The following is a 16,528-nucleotide window of genomic DNA, read 5'->3' on the forward strand; positions in this document are numbered from 1 at the left end:
TCCTGTCCTTCCTTATCCTTTGTGGTGGATTTTACTTTAAAGTCTATTTTGTCAGAGATTAATATTGCCACTCCTGCACTTTTTTGAGTGTTGTTTGCTTGATATATTTTTTTCCATCCTTTGAGTTTTAGTTTGTTTGTCTTTAAGTCTAACGTGTGTCTCTTGTAGGCAGCATATAGAGGGATTGTGTTTTTTCTATCCCATCTGCCACTCTTTGTCTTTTTATTGGTGCATTTAGTCCATTTACTTTAGTGTAAGTGTTGATAGGTATGAGTTTACTGCTGTCATTTTGATGTCTTTTTTTGTGTGTTGTTCACAGTTTCTTTGTTCCACTTAATTCTCTGTGCTGAGACGTCTTAAAACATTTTTAATGGATACTATTATATGGATGTTTCAATAATTAATTTTTCAATTGTTGGTTGTTTAAGTTGCTTGAAATCTTCTATTACTATATATAACTTTGTGATAAACATCTGTGTAAGGAAATCTTTCTGCACATTTATAATTTTTTTCTTAGAATGTATTGCTGTAAGTACAATTATTGAATCAAAGTGATCAAATATTTCAAGGCTTGGATATGTATTAAGAATGTGAGTACATTTCACTTCATTTCTGTCATTTGATCATTAAATATCCCCCAATATTGTGAAATCTAGGCATTTGATAAGCTCTATTCACTGAATGCAGGAGCCCTTATAGTACAGTGGTTAAAGTGCTTGGCTGCTAACAAAAGGTCAGGGGGTCAAACCCATCAGCTGCTCCACTGGAGAAAGATGTTGCAGTCAGCTTCCGTAAAGATTACAGCCTTGGAAACGCTATGGGACAGTTCTACTCTGCCCAGTAGGGTTGCTATGAGTCAGAATTGACTAGACTGCAATGTTTTTTTTTTTTTGGTATCTATCTATTGATCATCTATTCATTGAATAAGTTTTGAATTGATACCATGACAAAACACAGGAAGCTAATCAACAAGTTGATACAGATCAATTCCAAGAGGACATTAATCTGCTACACTCTACCTCACCTTATTATCATTTGGTGCACAGAAAACTATGGACAAGTTTGCTGAAGTCATTCAGCTTGTATTCTCTGATACATATTTCTCTCTAAAAACTCGGCTTCCTCAAATTCCAAATAAAAATTTCAAGCTCAAACTTACCAGGGAGGAATGTGATGATGGAAATATCAGTGTTCGGGCGTTCTTCAAAGTCCATCATCACTTGTGCCGATCCCTGCCGCGTATAGCACCTCACTGAAGATCTGTACTGGGTATCTCCGCTCCTGTGGATCATCGCAACTATCCGCCCGTCATTTTCATTGCCAGTATACACTCGTTCTTTAAACTGCATCCTAGGCACTGTCAAAACAAATAAGCACATGGAGCAAAGTGAACAGAGATAGACTTAGGAAAAATGGCATTTCAGAACATGTGGTTTAATGGAAAGAATAATGGAACAGAACTGAGAAAAAGAGGTCCGCGCTTCCTCTCAGTCACTTGTCATTGTTTCATCCTTGAGAAAATCACTTAATTTTAAGGGTTTTGACTTCCTTATCTTTAACATTTGGCCTTCCCAATTTTGTGGAGTCCCTTGGTGGTGCAAACAGCTCATGTGCTCAGCAGCTAGCCAAAGTTTGGTGGTTCGCATCCACCCAGGGCACCTCAGAAAACAGGCCTGGCAATCTACTTCCAAAAGATCAGCCATCGAAAACCGTATGAAATACAGTTTACTCTGACACACATGGGGCTGCCATAAGTCAGAGTTCACTTGATCACAACTGTTTTTTCTAATTTTTAAAGATTTTGTGAAGTATGGATATGCAGAGAAATGCTAACTAGTGGATAAAACCAGAGACTTTAATATGCATATGTATATGTATATATATTATACACACACACACACACACACACACACAAGTAGAGAGAGCCCTGGTGGTGCAGTGGTTAAGTGCTTGGTTACTAACTAAAAGGTTGGCAGTTCAAACCTACCAGCCACTCTGTGGGAGAGAGATGTGGTAGTCTGCTTCCATAAAGATTTACAGCTTTGGAAGCCCTATGGGACAGTTCTACTCTGTCCTACAGGGTCGCTATGAGTCAGAATCGACTCACTAGCAATGGGTTTGGTTTTTTATATGGATATTTATTTACCTATCTATATATCTTATCATGGGTACTTTGGAATTACTAAATACTGTGCATCTAATTACAAGCATGGAGCCCTGGTGGTGCAATAGTTAAGAGCTTGGCTGCTAATCAAAAAGGTCAGCAGTTTGAATCCACCAGTCGCTCCTTGGAAACCCTATGGGGGCTCTTCTACTCTGTCCTATAGGGTCGCTATGAGTCAGAATCGACTCGATGGCAATGGGTAATTACAAGCATAGTTTACCCAGACCAATTTGGGAAGGCTGACTAAGAGTTTGCACCCGTCATTTTTGGCGGCTCTATGCTGGGTCAGTTGCACGCTGGTTTCACTAGCAGTAGGTTGGACTCCTGCTCCAGTGGCCAGGCTCATCCCAGTGAGAAGTACTCAGAATCCCCTCGTGAAGACATGTCAGAGAGCCCACCATGTGTCCAGCAGCCGCTGGTCTCAGAACAACGATTCTGGCACTCATTAGAGAAATTTCAGGAGTGCCTGTGTGTGAGGAGACAACAGAAAGGGCCTCCCGTGGCCAGTCGAAGAAGGCCACTGGCATTCAGGCGTCTGGACAACTCCACGTGGTTCCAGCCATCTGTGGCGAGTGACTTCTCAAGACACAGGCAAGACAAAAAGGCCAACATAAGGACAGGACAAAGCAACTGAGGACAATCTCCCCTTTTTTTAATTTAAGAAGAAAAGTAAATTTTTCTTCTCAGACTAATTCTCTCAAGACGAAAGTGGGAGAAAGGTATATAAACCCTAATTTGTCATTTTACTTATCATCTTCAAGTTGATAAACACTTACAATCTGAAACAGAGTCATTTATGGACACGGTGGCCTTGCTGGGCTCTCCAAGGGCGGCGTTCACAGGCATACGCAGCACCAGTTCAAATTTCTCAATGCCCTCCAGCACTGGCTGTCCCAGGTCATCCAGAATGATCACACGAACAGTCTGCTTGTTGACTCCGGGTGCAAAGTCTAAGTTATGGCTGATTCCCACATAGTCTATTCCAGCTAGGACAGAAACAAGGCAGTTATTCAGCAGGCAACTCAATTTAAAAAATGGGAGAGACAAATTATATACATATATAGTTTTTTAAAAAATATTTTATATATACAATTATATATATATACATGATTAAAAAAATAAAGATCAGCATGACACTGCAGAAAAATACATTTACCGAAATGCGAAAGATTGGCATCTGCATGGTTATTGAGATGGTGGATCGAAGACCAGGTCTGAACTTTATTCTGTCTCCGATGAGTCTATGGAACGACTGTGGCTTAGTTATTGTAGGTTCTGCCTTACAGTTCCCCTACCTTGGGCTTCTCCACTCTTTTTAGTCCCATGTATCCTTTTGATAATTACAGAAATGCTATGCCCTTGTTATTTGAAATTTTAAAATAAGTATTGTGATTAAAAACAAATCATAGTAAATATGTCATAGTATCCACATGACGATTTCATGGTGTGCTGTCTGAGACCGTCTCCTCCCAGGTGCCCCCTGAGCGTCTTCCCTCTTTGGAATCACTGATCGAAACCATCCTGAGGAAGAGATACTGACAAGAGCAATAACAAACCTCCAGTGCAGAGAAGGGCGTATTTTGGGGGACTGAGGTATAAAAAGGCATTTAAGGCATTACGAAACCAAACCAAAACCAAAATAAGGTAGACTATGGGTCACTTAAGGGCTAATGCAAATTAGAAACTCAAAGAATTTAAAAAAATGCCAGTTGAAAATGGAGGAAAAAAAAAAAAAGGTTGAAATCTTTAGTAGAGAATTATCAGTGAACTAGAAGCTGAGCTATCTTCAGTCCAGAACTTTGTAATGCAAGAGAGTATAGTGTGCCATGGCTGAGCTGATCTTTCTACACTTCTAAATGATTAATTCATATTTCATGATCAGCATGAAATCCAAATATATAAATACAGGGAATGAATAAATATAGGAAAGCCTTATTCCAATGTGCATTGTGTGGGCACACACACTAAATACAGATATAAATACAAATATAGATACAAATAGAAGTCTCCTCCACTATTACCCTGGCTAGTGATGCTCCCCAGATTGGCTGTGAGAAAGGAGAAAATAGCACTGATGCAGGTGCCAAGGGTTAAAAAAAATAGGATGGAGCTTATAAAAACCAGGTTTAAAATAATCAGCATGTCAATCAAATATATGATTGCCATAAATCATATACATAATGTATAAATTTAAAATGGTGTTAACAGTTGTTACATGTCTCCGTTTCTTTTCCAGAGACACTACAGAATATCCTGTTTAGTTCTACAGTTGCCTGATGGTGTAAACCACACATTTCATGCGTAAGCTCTGTCCTGCACACTGCACCCAAGCTTGCCCCAAGCCTCTAGTCTCAAAGACACATCCTGTCTTTGATTTAATATTTTTCAGACCACGGACCTCATGTCTGGGTTTGATATCTGCACTTATGCCTGGAGCAGTTAAAAACAAGACTGTTTTCAGCCTCTGCTCATCACCTCCATAGACGGGAGTGCAGGGCTGACAGTTAACATGTTTCTCCTCTCTGCTTCCACACTGTTCTGCTCGTTGGACTCTTGTTTATTTCTACTTTACCAAGTACATACAGCTAGGCTGGAGTGTCTTTAAATCGTTTTTAATCTCTGCATCTGAATCTCTTTGTGGTTCGCTTTACATTTTTCTTTCCTTCTGTTTCTTTCCCCTTATTCTTTTCTCTCTCTCTTGCTCTCGTTTGAATTTTTCTCTTAAAAAATGGCTGATTTGGCCAAGCCAGCGTTCATTGGACGCCCACTGTGTGCAAAGCACTGTGCTGGTCCCCGTATATGCACACAGTTTAAAGGGTAAGGGGGATGTAAACTCGTGTGGCCCTTACTTGATGCGTGTCATGAGTGTGTGATGTGTGTATGATCTACGTGCGTGTGCATGATAAACAGAGAGCTTGTCTCATTGGCCATTTAGGAAAAGAAAGCAACTTCCAATCCTCTGACTGCTCTAAACTTTATGATTAACTTTTTTTGGAGAAGTAGATTCCGGAATAAAGGCAGGAATGTGCCAGCTAGGATAGTTTGTATAATGAAGTATGAGAAACCTTTGGAATTTGAAGTGTTTATGGGGGCACTTGGTTAAAACAAAGAAGGAGCCAGATTCGAGATGCAGGTATGCGATGTCATAAAATTCAGGAATGCTGGACCTGCCAAGTTCAGAGAACTATTTCTGCAAAGATGGGCACTAGAATGTAGTGTTTTTGTCGTCTGTGTATCTTAGCCTCTGACTCATGGTCTTTAAACACATCTTCCAACAGTGGTAAACAGGAGCCCTGGTGGTGTAGTGGTTAATGCGCTCAGCTGCTAACCAAAAGGTGGGCGGTTTGAATCCACCAGCCGCTCACCAGGAGAAAGACGCGGCAATCTTGGAACTCCTATGGGGCAGTTCTTCTCTGGCCTATAGGGTCACTATGAGTTGGAATCGACTTGACAGCAGTGGGTGAGCTGGTTGGTTGGTGGGTTGGTTAGTTGTAATAGCAAATAGTGCCCCTGGGAGGTGCAAACAGCTAATGTGCTCGGCTGCTAACAGAAAACTGAGAGGTTCGAGTCCACCCAGAGGTGCCTTGGAAGAAAGGCCTGGTGATCTACTTCCAAAAAATCAGTTGCTGAAGACTCGATGGCACACAGTTCTACTCTGACAGGTATGAGGGTGCCATGAGTCAGGGTTGACTCAGTGGTAACTGGTTGTTTTTTTTTTTTTTTTAGCAGTAAATAGAGTCTAGGTTTACTAAATTATATAGTAGTAATTAAAAAAAATCCTTTCAGCCAGAACGGCTTTAAAAGGACTGAAATATTTTAGCTTTCTGAAAGCCTCGTGGCATTTAAGTACTTTGTGTTGTGGTAAGCTGGAACTTGTGAAATGATCAGAAGTTTCCAGAAGGAAAGAGCTGCTATAGGAAACGCTCACCATCAGCGGAGGGAGGGTCTGTCTTCCGAGACCGCACGGTGACGCTGGACGGCCTGGACAGGTCCGTGCCCGCTCTCCACACACTCACCTCCACAGAGCCAGCATGCTCGTCCACTGAGTACTCCACGTCGCCAAAATAGAAGGCTGGTTCTGTTAATAATGACGCAAGATCCATTTCTGTCATTTTTATTTTTCCACACTGAACTCTTATGACACAATTCCAAAGACTGGTTAGCTTAGATTATTCATCTTTATGGACTTCATTTCTGATACTTTTTCCTTTTAGTAAGATTTTGTTATTGTTAGCAGCCATGGAGTCAGCTGATGACTCCTGGCGACCCCAGGCACAGTGGAGTGAAAGGCTGCCCGATCCTGTGCCATTCCCACCATCAGTTGGGGGTCAAACCCTTGTGATCTATAGGGTTTCCACTGGCTGATGTTCAGAAGGAGATCACCAGGCCTTTCTTCCTAGTCTGTCTTAGTCCAGAAGCTCCACTGAAACCTGTTCAGCATCACAGCAACACACAAGCCTCCACTGACAGATGGGTGGTGGCTGTGCATGAGGTGCACTGGCCAGGAGTCAACCTGGGTCGCCTGCATGGCAGGTGGGAATTCTATCACCGAACCACCACTGCCCCCTTTAGTAAGACAACATTTCTTTAAGCTATAGATTGATAAAGTCATCAGGTCAAAGTGCCTCTGCTAAAAAATAAAAACCCATATGGTAAAGCCCTCAAGATGAGAGTAGGACATTCTCGTCTCGAGGCCTGAGAGTTAGTTTGTCCCGTGTGTAAGTTAGAAACGGGTTCCGCATGTCCTTCTGGGAAGTTGAGCTAGTAGAAGAGCTGGAACCAAAATGAAACAAAATACTTGAGGCTGAGGTTTTATGAGTTTCCCTTGGCCACTTATTCTACCTCCTCCTACTGAGTTTCCACCCTGGAGCAGAGATACAGCTACTTGCATTATGACATCTTCTATGCTGTTACATTTAGACTTAACTCGGTAGATTTGGGTCTGTAATAACCACTGAGGTTAGCACCTATTGGTGTAACAAGACTAAACATGCAGAATCGCCAGTCCTGAAGACTTTAGGGAAATCAGGACCTGATCATATGTTACCTGTAGGGTTTTGGGGTGCTCAGTAATAACTGAGGTTCCACTAGAGAAATAATAGACATAATCTGATACCAAGGAGTTTATGTTTGTTTTAAACATGTATGAAAATGATGTGACTTAGGCCATTCAAGCAGAGCATGTGCTTTGAGGACTTTGCACTTTTCCCCAGTATTGGTGACACTATTCTGTTATGATCCATGTTGGTGAAGAATTTTGAACATACCGTGGACTGCCAAAAGAATGAACGAATCAATCTTAGAAGAAATCCAACCAGAATGTTCCTTAGAAGCAAGAATGGTGAGATTTCAACTCACTTATTTTGCACACATCATCAAGAAAGACAAATCACTAGAGAAGGACATCACATTTGGCAAAGCAGAGGGTCAGGAAAAACGAGGGAACCCCTTGATGAGATGGCTTGACACAACAGCCACAATGTACTCACACTCGCCAACGATCACGAAGGTGGTGCAGGACCGGGCAGCATTTCAAGTGGGACGGCAGCTGCCAACAACGACATTGGTGATAAATTTGAATGGATCTAACCATTACTTCCTGTCTATTTTCACTTGAGACCAACAGTTTGCCTTGTGATACGGCTGTCAGAAGTCTAGGGTATAGTGTTAGCTGGCTAGGGACAATTTGTGAGCCTACTTAAAAAAAAACAAAAACCTTATTTTGAAATATTTATAGACTCACAGGAAGTTGCAAAAATAATACGTAGAGTCCTGTAGGCCTTTTACCCACTGTGAGCTTACTTTATAAGCAACCACTAATAAAGATAAAGTAACGGAGTGTCCACACGTAATAAGGCAGACAGCCCTTTGACAGAAGACATTCTGGTTTCACAAGAGTTGAAGGACTGAGTCTCACAGGCCATGTAACAAGAGTGTTAAAAGGGTGGCTGCCATCTCTCTGGGCAGCTCACTGAATTACCAAGCTCACAACATCAAAAAAACCCTACAAGGGCTCACCTCCAAAGGAAATTCCCTGCTCGAGTTGAGTAGGAATTCTTTAGTTCTCTGCCCAAATTAAATTATCTTTACAAAACTGGAAAAGTTTCTTTGTTGCTTCATGTGGGAGTCATGATAAGCAACATATAGCTCCCCAGAATTCTTAATTAATATGACAGCAGTCTTGGAGATTTTGTTTGCATATTTTGTTTGGGAGAGATAAATCTGCCTACAGCACACTGCCTCCTGCTCAGCCTTTCAGCTTGGACAGTGCCAGGGCACGTAACTGTGTGTGCACAGACGAAGGTGTTATCTTACTCACCTCAGTCAGCGCGGACTTTAAATACATGCCAATAAATTCCTTACATTGCTCACTCCTCAGCAGGGGCAAAGGTGAAGACAGACAGAAAGCGCTCAAAAGCTTTATTCTGACCAGATGGCCAACGCAGGCACGTCTGGGTGTTTTCAAAAGGCCTTTGTAATTATCGTGGAAGCTTCATCATCTGCATTCAACAACTGATTCTGTAAGTCTCTTTTCACATTCCTGGCGAACCACATCACTGTACAAATGATATTTCTGAGTTATGGGCAAAAGCTGTAAAATGCTGTAAGGGAGGATCTCCTGTTTAATAAGGATCCCTCCCATCTTCCCATCTCTCTGCTTATCACAGATACAGAGTAGAAACAGAACAGAACAAAGTCAAGTGAGCAACCATAACCGATAATCACAAAATGATCTACGTATCGGGGTAAAAGCGTTCTGCATGTCTGTGTTCGGACTTGTTCTGCTGACGGAGACAGTGCTCTTCACTTTACTGCTCAACGTGCAGTGCATGTAAGAAAAACAGAGTCCCGTGCAGTCTCCGAAAATCTGTGTCCAAGTTGTCATTCAGAATAAAGAATACGATGATAGTTACCATATACAGAACATTCATTATGTGTCAGACACATATGCTTTATATATGTGTTTGCATGTGTGTGTGGGGGGTGGGGGTGTGTGTATGTGTGAGGGGGGAGGCATGGCACATGTAGCAATGCAATAGACAATGTTACAGGAAGGATGCAAACAATATTATATTGCTTATTTTATAATACATTGTTCCCTCCAGCGAAAGGAGGGGGAACAGAAAGTGTTTTAACTCTAAATCCCTCCGTTTTACTATAGCATCTAACATAAAGGATTAGAAAAGATATTTAAACACTTCCTTTAAAATGAATGTTTTGGTTCTCAGTAGATTTGCGTTATTTATGTGGTTTCTCTCCCTCTCTGAACTCCAATCATGGTGACGGAAAATTGGGCGAATAATCAACGGCCATCATTTCAGTTAAGGGATGAAGTGATCGACTATGATGAGACTGAAACACAATTCAGTAGCTTTTATGAGGAAAAACAGAACTTGGCAACTGCCTAGTCCCTGTGCCATGAGGAAAAAGAAATGACTGGGCCTCGGCACCTCTCTGTCTTCTCAGTGTGGCTGAATGAGGACTGAAAACATTAATAACTGTTTTTATTTCAATTTTTCAAGACCTCTTCAAAATATCTAAAATGTGAATGTTGTTTATAATTGTTACCACTTGGAAAGAAGCTTTTGTAATATGAGTGAGTTAAAAATAACTTTCAATAGTGAGTTGAATTATACATACCACTTAAGAAAAATGGCTAGATGTTCCTGAAACATTTTAGTGGGTACTAAGCATGTAAAAAGAAAAGAATAAACGGATGAAGACTGTCAGCAGTTGAAGGATACCTATGCAAAATCCAGAAGAATTGCTTGTTCTACCAGTCTATTATTTATGAGTAAGCTTTTAACTCATTTTCTCTCTGGTAACATTTTTTTGGCTTGTTTTTGTCTAGGAGCTTGGTTTCTTCTAAAAATTAAGGAAACTATAGATCTTTGCAGATCAGTTTTAGAAATACATTACAACTTAAAGCAAATTAGGAAAAAAAGCCTATTTAATTCTGTAATTCAGACCTGAAATATACGCAGTGCTTTTTACTGTATTTAAGTTCACAGACTTTAGTGTAGAAAACAGTCAGTGGCTGACATCATTACCCGGAATGAGAGAACGATCAAACCAAGCCACATATCCTTCAGCCTGCATGCTCAATACCGTGGCTGCGCTCCAGTGCCCGCGGGTGCCACTCCAGGATGCACGCTTATTCCCTCTGCAGAGGTCAGTTATAGTCAGAGTGTGTGAGCAGCGTGAGGCAGGCCTTAAGCTGATCTAGTGAAACGGTGTGAAATGCATCAGGGAAGCCAAGCCCTATGTCCGTATTCCTGGTGGCGCTACACTTTCAAGCAAAGGGCAGGGATCAAGCAAGGACCACGGAAGAGTCTACATTAGCTCATTAGACATGAGTGCGCTTTCCAAGGTCGAGAACACCGTTACTACAAACAGCACAGCTAGGACCACACTAGTTTCCTAGGGACGGGGGAGAAGAAGCTCGGCAAGCCATGCGGCACACCTGAGACAGAGATAAGGGAGGGCGACTGAACTTCTTTTCCCAGAGGAGAAACTTGAACTTCTTGTTTTTTGGTTGTGTGTGTGGTGTCGAGACTGATGTTTACAATTGCGCTGTGTCTCAGGAGATGAAGGGAAGCGGTGTCAGCGGTAATTGCTGTCTGGAGCCAAGTCTTATTTACTCCCATGTACATGGACTGTCACGAGTAAGCTCTGTAGATCTAAATCACCTGTGCACTCAGAAGTGAATGGAATAAAAACTTTGAGGCTGTCTTTTGGTTCAGTGCCGGATAAAAGTACAAAGGATCCTCCCCAAATTATTTCCGACTCAGCTCTGTCACCTGAGTGTTAGAACTTGACAACTAGCTGCCTACTCAACCTCAGGACAGACAGCTCAAAGGAAAGCTGTCCATCTCCACCCTGGTATCTCTCCATCTCGCTGCCATTGCCCCAGATCTGCTCGGCATCACCGGCCATTTGAATTCTCCCAACAGACACTTAAGCAGACTCTTATCCAAAGTGGCCTCATCCAAATCCAGTTTCATCACAGTGATCCCTTTGCTGAAAGCCTTCAATGTTTCTTATTGTTCTTAAAACTGTGCACAAACTTCTTAACGCGGTTTACATCACCGAAGCATCTCGTCTCAGTTTGCCTTTTGAATCCCATTGTTAGCCTTTTTCCTACTCCTTGATCCGGTAGCTTGAATGTCTTAAAAGTGCCATGCTCAGTCTTTCTATGCCATTGCCTCTACTTTGAACACTCCTCCCGTTTCCTTCTCATCTGGAAAATCCCTGCTCAAGCTTCAGGACTCCGTTTAGAAGTCGCTTCTTCGGGAAGCACCCTGGGTTCCCTGCCAAAACCTTCACTCATCCTCAGCTGTCAGTGAATGCTTGTACCTGTACTGTCTCAGCTCTCTGTGGGGTCTTCCTGTGCTCGCTGGCGTCTTCCCCACACTTAGCTTAATCAGTGCTGGTAGTATGTGCTCAATAAACATTTGTAGAGTGAGTTGGCATATTAACACCAAGTAAAATAGGACTATTTAATTGCCAGAGTGAATGAATCACTACGTCTTTGTAATGGGTGAGTTAGCAGAGAACCCTCTCAGCACCAAGCAGTCAGGGTTAACATTGCTCAGAAGGGGGCTCCTTGAGTCTGGAAGAAGCACACAAGGGAAAGAGGAACGGAATTGCAATGAAGTCAAAAAGAAGAGGTTTTTAAAATACTTTAACTTCAGTGGTTTCCAAGCTGGATGTGCATTAGAATCATCCAAAGAGACTTAAAAATGCAGATGCCAGGGCCTCAAGTCCAACTGGCAGCACTAGACCCTAGTGGGCGGCCCCAAGCACCATGCTTTTAAAAGCTCCATCAGGCAACCATTTGGCATTGGCATTCAGCTTATTGTTTTAGCTCATTTCGGTGTTTTCACCAAAGAGAAACTAATTATTAGTTACCACACTAACTGTTTTAAATCCAGTAGCACACCTCATCCTCATTACATGCTCAGTACATACCTATGAGGCATGTGCGGGGTCAGTCCTGCTTTCACAGATAAGGACACTGATTAGAGAGGGCTGCTCAAGTCACACATCAGGGAATGGTAGAGAGAGGATTCAGACCTAGATAAAGCCAGCCCCTTAACTACTAAGGCAAGAAGGGAGTCGTAAATAGAGACAGTTTTCACAAAATTTTAGTACGCTACATTCTCATCCAACTATTCAATATATGAAGATTTATCATCTAGAAATATAATACTAACATAAATGTACAAAGACGCATGTACAGCAATGTTCATGGTACTTGACTTGCAATAGGGAGCAACAGGAAACAAGCCCAAAATCCATCAGAGGGGAATTGGTTCAATTACAGTCCATTCATGAAATGGAATACCAGGCATTAAAGTTCATAGCTTTTAAGGAAAAAATCCAGTGGAGACATTGATGTCTGGTTAAAGATGATTCAAGTGATTTTGTATCTTACACTCTCCACTTGGCTTCATAAACAGTAATAATAGATTAAAAATTGAAGATAATCTATCATTTTTTTTGGTAGCTCTAAAGATTTTTCCCTTTAACCTATACTAATAAGGAAAAGGAAACCCTGGTGGCATAGTGGTCAAGCACCATGGCTGCTAACCAAAAGGTAGGCAGTTCAAATCTACCAGGCGCTCCTTGGAAACTCTCTGGGGCAGTTCTGGTTAACATGCTCAGCTGCTAACCGAAAGACTGGAGGTTCAAGTTTATCCAGGCAGAAAGGTTTGGTGATATACTTCAAAAAAATAAGCCATTGAAAACACCTTGGGGCACAGTTCTACTCTGACACACATAGGGTCACCATGAGTTGGACCCCATTTTATTTTTTTTAAATAAGGAAAGAGAAAGCTTTGCTCAAAACAAGATAAACATATCTGCAGGCTAAAAAAGGAACAAAAAAACAGTGAGTGGTAAGTCTGAGCCAACGATGTGTGGTTCTGCTGGTCTCTAGCCCTAAGTCTGGAGACAGGCAGTACATCAACTCTAGAGGGGTCATGGGAATCCAACTAAAACATAATTCAAGAGCGAGGGCAAGATACACTGTTTTCAGGTACCAAAGAGGAAGACGTTTCACCCACCTACAGATGTTGTTAGGTTGTTAGGTGCCGTGGAGCCGGTTCTGACTCATGGCGACCCTGCGTATAACAGGATAAAACCCTGCCCGGTAATGCACCATCCTCATAATCATTGCCATGTTTGAGCCCATCCTTGCAGTCACTGTGTCAATCCATCCCACTGAGGGTCTTCTATGAGTTGGAACCGACTCGACGGCAATGGGTTTGGTTTTTTTTTTTTTTTCCTACTTTACCAAGCATGATGCCCTTCTCAAGGGACTGGTCCCTCCTGATAGCATGTCCAAAATAAGTGAGATGAAGTTTCGCCATCCTCACTTCTAAGGAACGTTCTGGCTGTACTTGTTCCAAGACAGTTTTGTTCGTTTTTCTGGCAGTCCCTGGTATATTCAATATTCTTCACCAACACTACAGTTCAAAGGCATCAATTCTTCTTTGGTCTTCCTTATTCATTGTCCATCTTTTGCATGCATATGAGGTGATTGAAAATACCATGGCTTGGGTCAGGCCCACCTTAGTCCTCAAAGTGACATCCTTGCTTCTTAACACTTTAAAGAGGTCTTTTGCAGCAGATTTGCCCAATGCAATATGTCGTTTGATTTCTTGACTGCTGCTTCAATGACTGTTGATTGTGGATTCAAGTAAAATGAAATCCTTGACAACTTCAGTCTTTTCTCCGTTTATCGTGATGTTGCTTATTGGTTCAGTTGTGAGGATTTTTGTTTTCTATATGTTGAGGTGCAATCCATCCTGAAGGCTGTAGTCTTTGATCTTCATTAGTAAGTACTGAAAGTCCTCTTTACGTTCAGCAAGCAAGCAAGCTTGTGTCATCTGCGTATCACAGGTTGTTAATGAGTCTTCCTCCAATCCTGATGCTGCGTTCTTCTTCATATTGTCCAGTTTCTCGGATTATTTGCTCAGCATACAGATTGAATTAAATATGGTGAAAGGACACAACCCTGATATACACCTTTCCTGACTTTAAACCATGCAGCTTCCCCTGTGTTCTGTTTGAATGACTGCTTCTTGTTCTACGTACAGGTTCCTCATGAGCACAATTAAGTGTTCTGGAATTCCCATTCTTTGCAATGTTATCTGTAATTTGTTATGATCCACACAGTCAAATGCCTTTGCATAGTCGATAAAGCACAGGTAAACATCTTTCTGGTATTCTCTGAATTCAGACGAGATCCATCTGACATCAGCAATGATATTCCTCATTCCATTCTGTTATTGATTGAATTATGTCCCCCCAAAAAAATGTGTGTCGACTTGTCTAGTCCATGATTCCCAGTATTGTGTGATTGTCCACCATTTTGTGATCTGATGTGATTTTCCTATGTGTTATAAATCCTACCTCTATGATATTAATGAGGCAGGATTACAGGCAGTTGTATTAACGAGGCAGGACTCAATCTACAAGATTAGGTTGTGTCTTAAGTCAATCTCTTTTGAGATATAAACAGAGAAGCGAGCAGAGAGACAGGGGGATCTCATACCACCAAGAAAGTAGTGCCAGGAGCAGAGAGTGTCCTTTGGACCCAGGGTCCCTGTGCTAAGAAACTCCTAGTCCAGGGGAAGATTATTGACAAGGACCTTCCTCCACAGCCAGCAGAGAGAGAAAGGCTTCCCCTGGAGCTGATACTCTGAATTTGGACTTCTAGCCTGCTATATGATGAGAGAATAAACTTTTGTTCGTTGAAGCCATCCACTTATGGTATTTCTTTTATAGCAGCACTACGTAACTAAGACATATTTCCTCTTCTGAATCCAGTTTGAATTTCTATCAGTTCCTTGTCAATGTACTGTTGCAACCATTTTTGAATTGTTTTCAGCAAAATTTTACTTGTGTGTGATATTAATGATATTGCTCGATAATTTCTGAACTCTGTCAGATCACCTTTCTTTGGAATGGGAACAAATATGGATCCCTTCCAGTCAATTGGCCAGGTAGCTCTCTTCCAAATTTCTTGGCATAGATGAGTGAGCACCTCCAGCTCTGCATCTTTGTTGAAACATCTCAACTGGTATTCTGTCAATTCCTGGAGCCTTGTTTTTCGCCAATGCCTTCAGTGCAGCTTGGACTTCTTCCTTCTTTACTATTGGTTCTTGATCATATGCTACCTCCTGAAATTGTTGCACATGGGCCAATTCTTTTTGGTACAGTTACTCTGTGTATTCCTTCCATCTTTGATGTTTCATGGGTCATTCAATATTTTGCCCATAGAATCCTTCAATATTACAAATCGAGGCTTCAATTTTTTCTTCAGTTCTTTCAGCCTGAGAAATACCGAGTGTGCTATTTCTTTTTGGTTTTCTAACTCCCGGTATTTTTTTTTTTTTTTTTAATAATACTTTGTCTTTTCGGGCCACCCTTTGAAATCTTCTGTTCAGTTCTTTTACTTCATTATTTCTTCCATTCACTTTAGCTGTTCTACATTCAAGGGCAAGTTTCAGAGTCTCTCCTGACATCCATTTTGGTTTTTTCTTTATTTCCTGTCTTTTTGATGACCTTTTGCTTTCTTCATGTATGATGTCCTTGATGACGTCCCACAACTCATCTGGTCTTCGGTCATTAGTGTTAAATGTGTCAAATCTGTTCTTGAGATTGTCTCTAAATTCAGGTGGGATATACTCAAGGCCGTATTTTGCCTCTAGTGGACTTGCTCTAATTTTCTTCAGCTTCTTGAACTTTCATATGAACAATTGATGGTCTGTTCTACAGTCGGCCCCTTCTAACTGATGGCCACGTTCTAACTGATGATATTGAGCTTCTCCAACATCTCTTTCCACAGATGTAGTAGATTTGATTCCTGTGTATTCCATCTGGTGAGGTCCACTTGTATGGTCACCATTTACATTGCTGAAAAAATATATTTGCAATGAAGAAGTCGTTGATCTTGTGAAATTCTATCATGCGATCTCCAGCATCTTTTCTATCACCAAGGTCATATTTTCCAACTACCAGTCCTTCTTCTTTGTTTCCAACTTTTGCATTTCAATCCCCAGTAATTATCAACACATCTTGATTGCATGTTCGATCAATTTCAGACTACAGAAGCTGGTAAAAATCTTCAATTTCCTCATCTTTGGCATTAGTGGTTGGTGTGTAAATTTGAATAACAGTCATATGAACTGGTCTTCCTTGTAGGCATATGGCTATTATTCTATCACTGACAGCCTTGTACTTCAGGATAGATCTTGAAATGTTCTTTGTGACAATGACTGTGACACCATTCCTCTTCAACTTGTCATTCCCGGCATAGTATACCATATGATTGTCTGATTCAAAACGGCCAAT

The 16,528-nt window shown here is 41.4% G+C and overlaps 1 protein-coding gene across 1 annotated transcript in view; it reads right to left on the minus strand.

Moving 5' to 3' along the window:
- The window catches only part of FREM2 (FRAS1 related extracellular matrix 2), a 290,304-nt gene that overhangs the window by 66,129 nt on the left and 207,647 nt on the right, over positions 1–16,528 (minus strand). The window contains exons 7-9 of the mRNA XM_004388078.1: positions 6,093–6,242; positions 2,941–3,150; positions 1,160–1,357 (exon numbers count right to left, since the gene is read on the minus strand). Of these exons, the coding sequence (XP_004388135.1) occupies positions 1,160–1,357; positions 2,941–3,150; positions 6,093–6,242 (558 nt within the window). The remainder of the gene's footprint in view (positions 1–1,159; positions 1,358–2,940; positions 3,151–6,092; positions 6,243–16,528) is intronic.

This window comes from Trichechus manatus, unplaced genomic scaffold, assembly GCF_000243295.1.
Source record: "Trichechus manatus latirostris isolate Lorelei unplaced genomic scaffold, TriManLat1.0 scaffold00205, whole genome shotgun sequence".
NCBI classification, from domain to species: domain Eukaryota; kingdom Metazoa; phylum Chordata; class Mammalia; order Sirenia; family Trichechidae; genus Trichechus; species Trichechus manatus.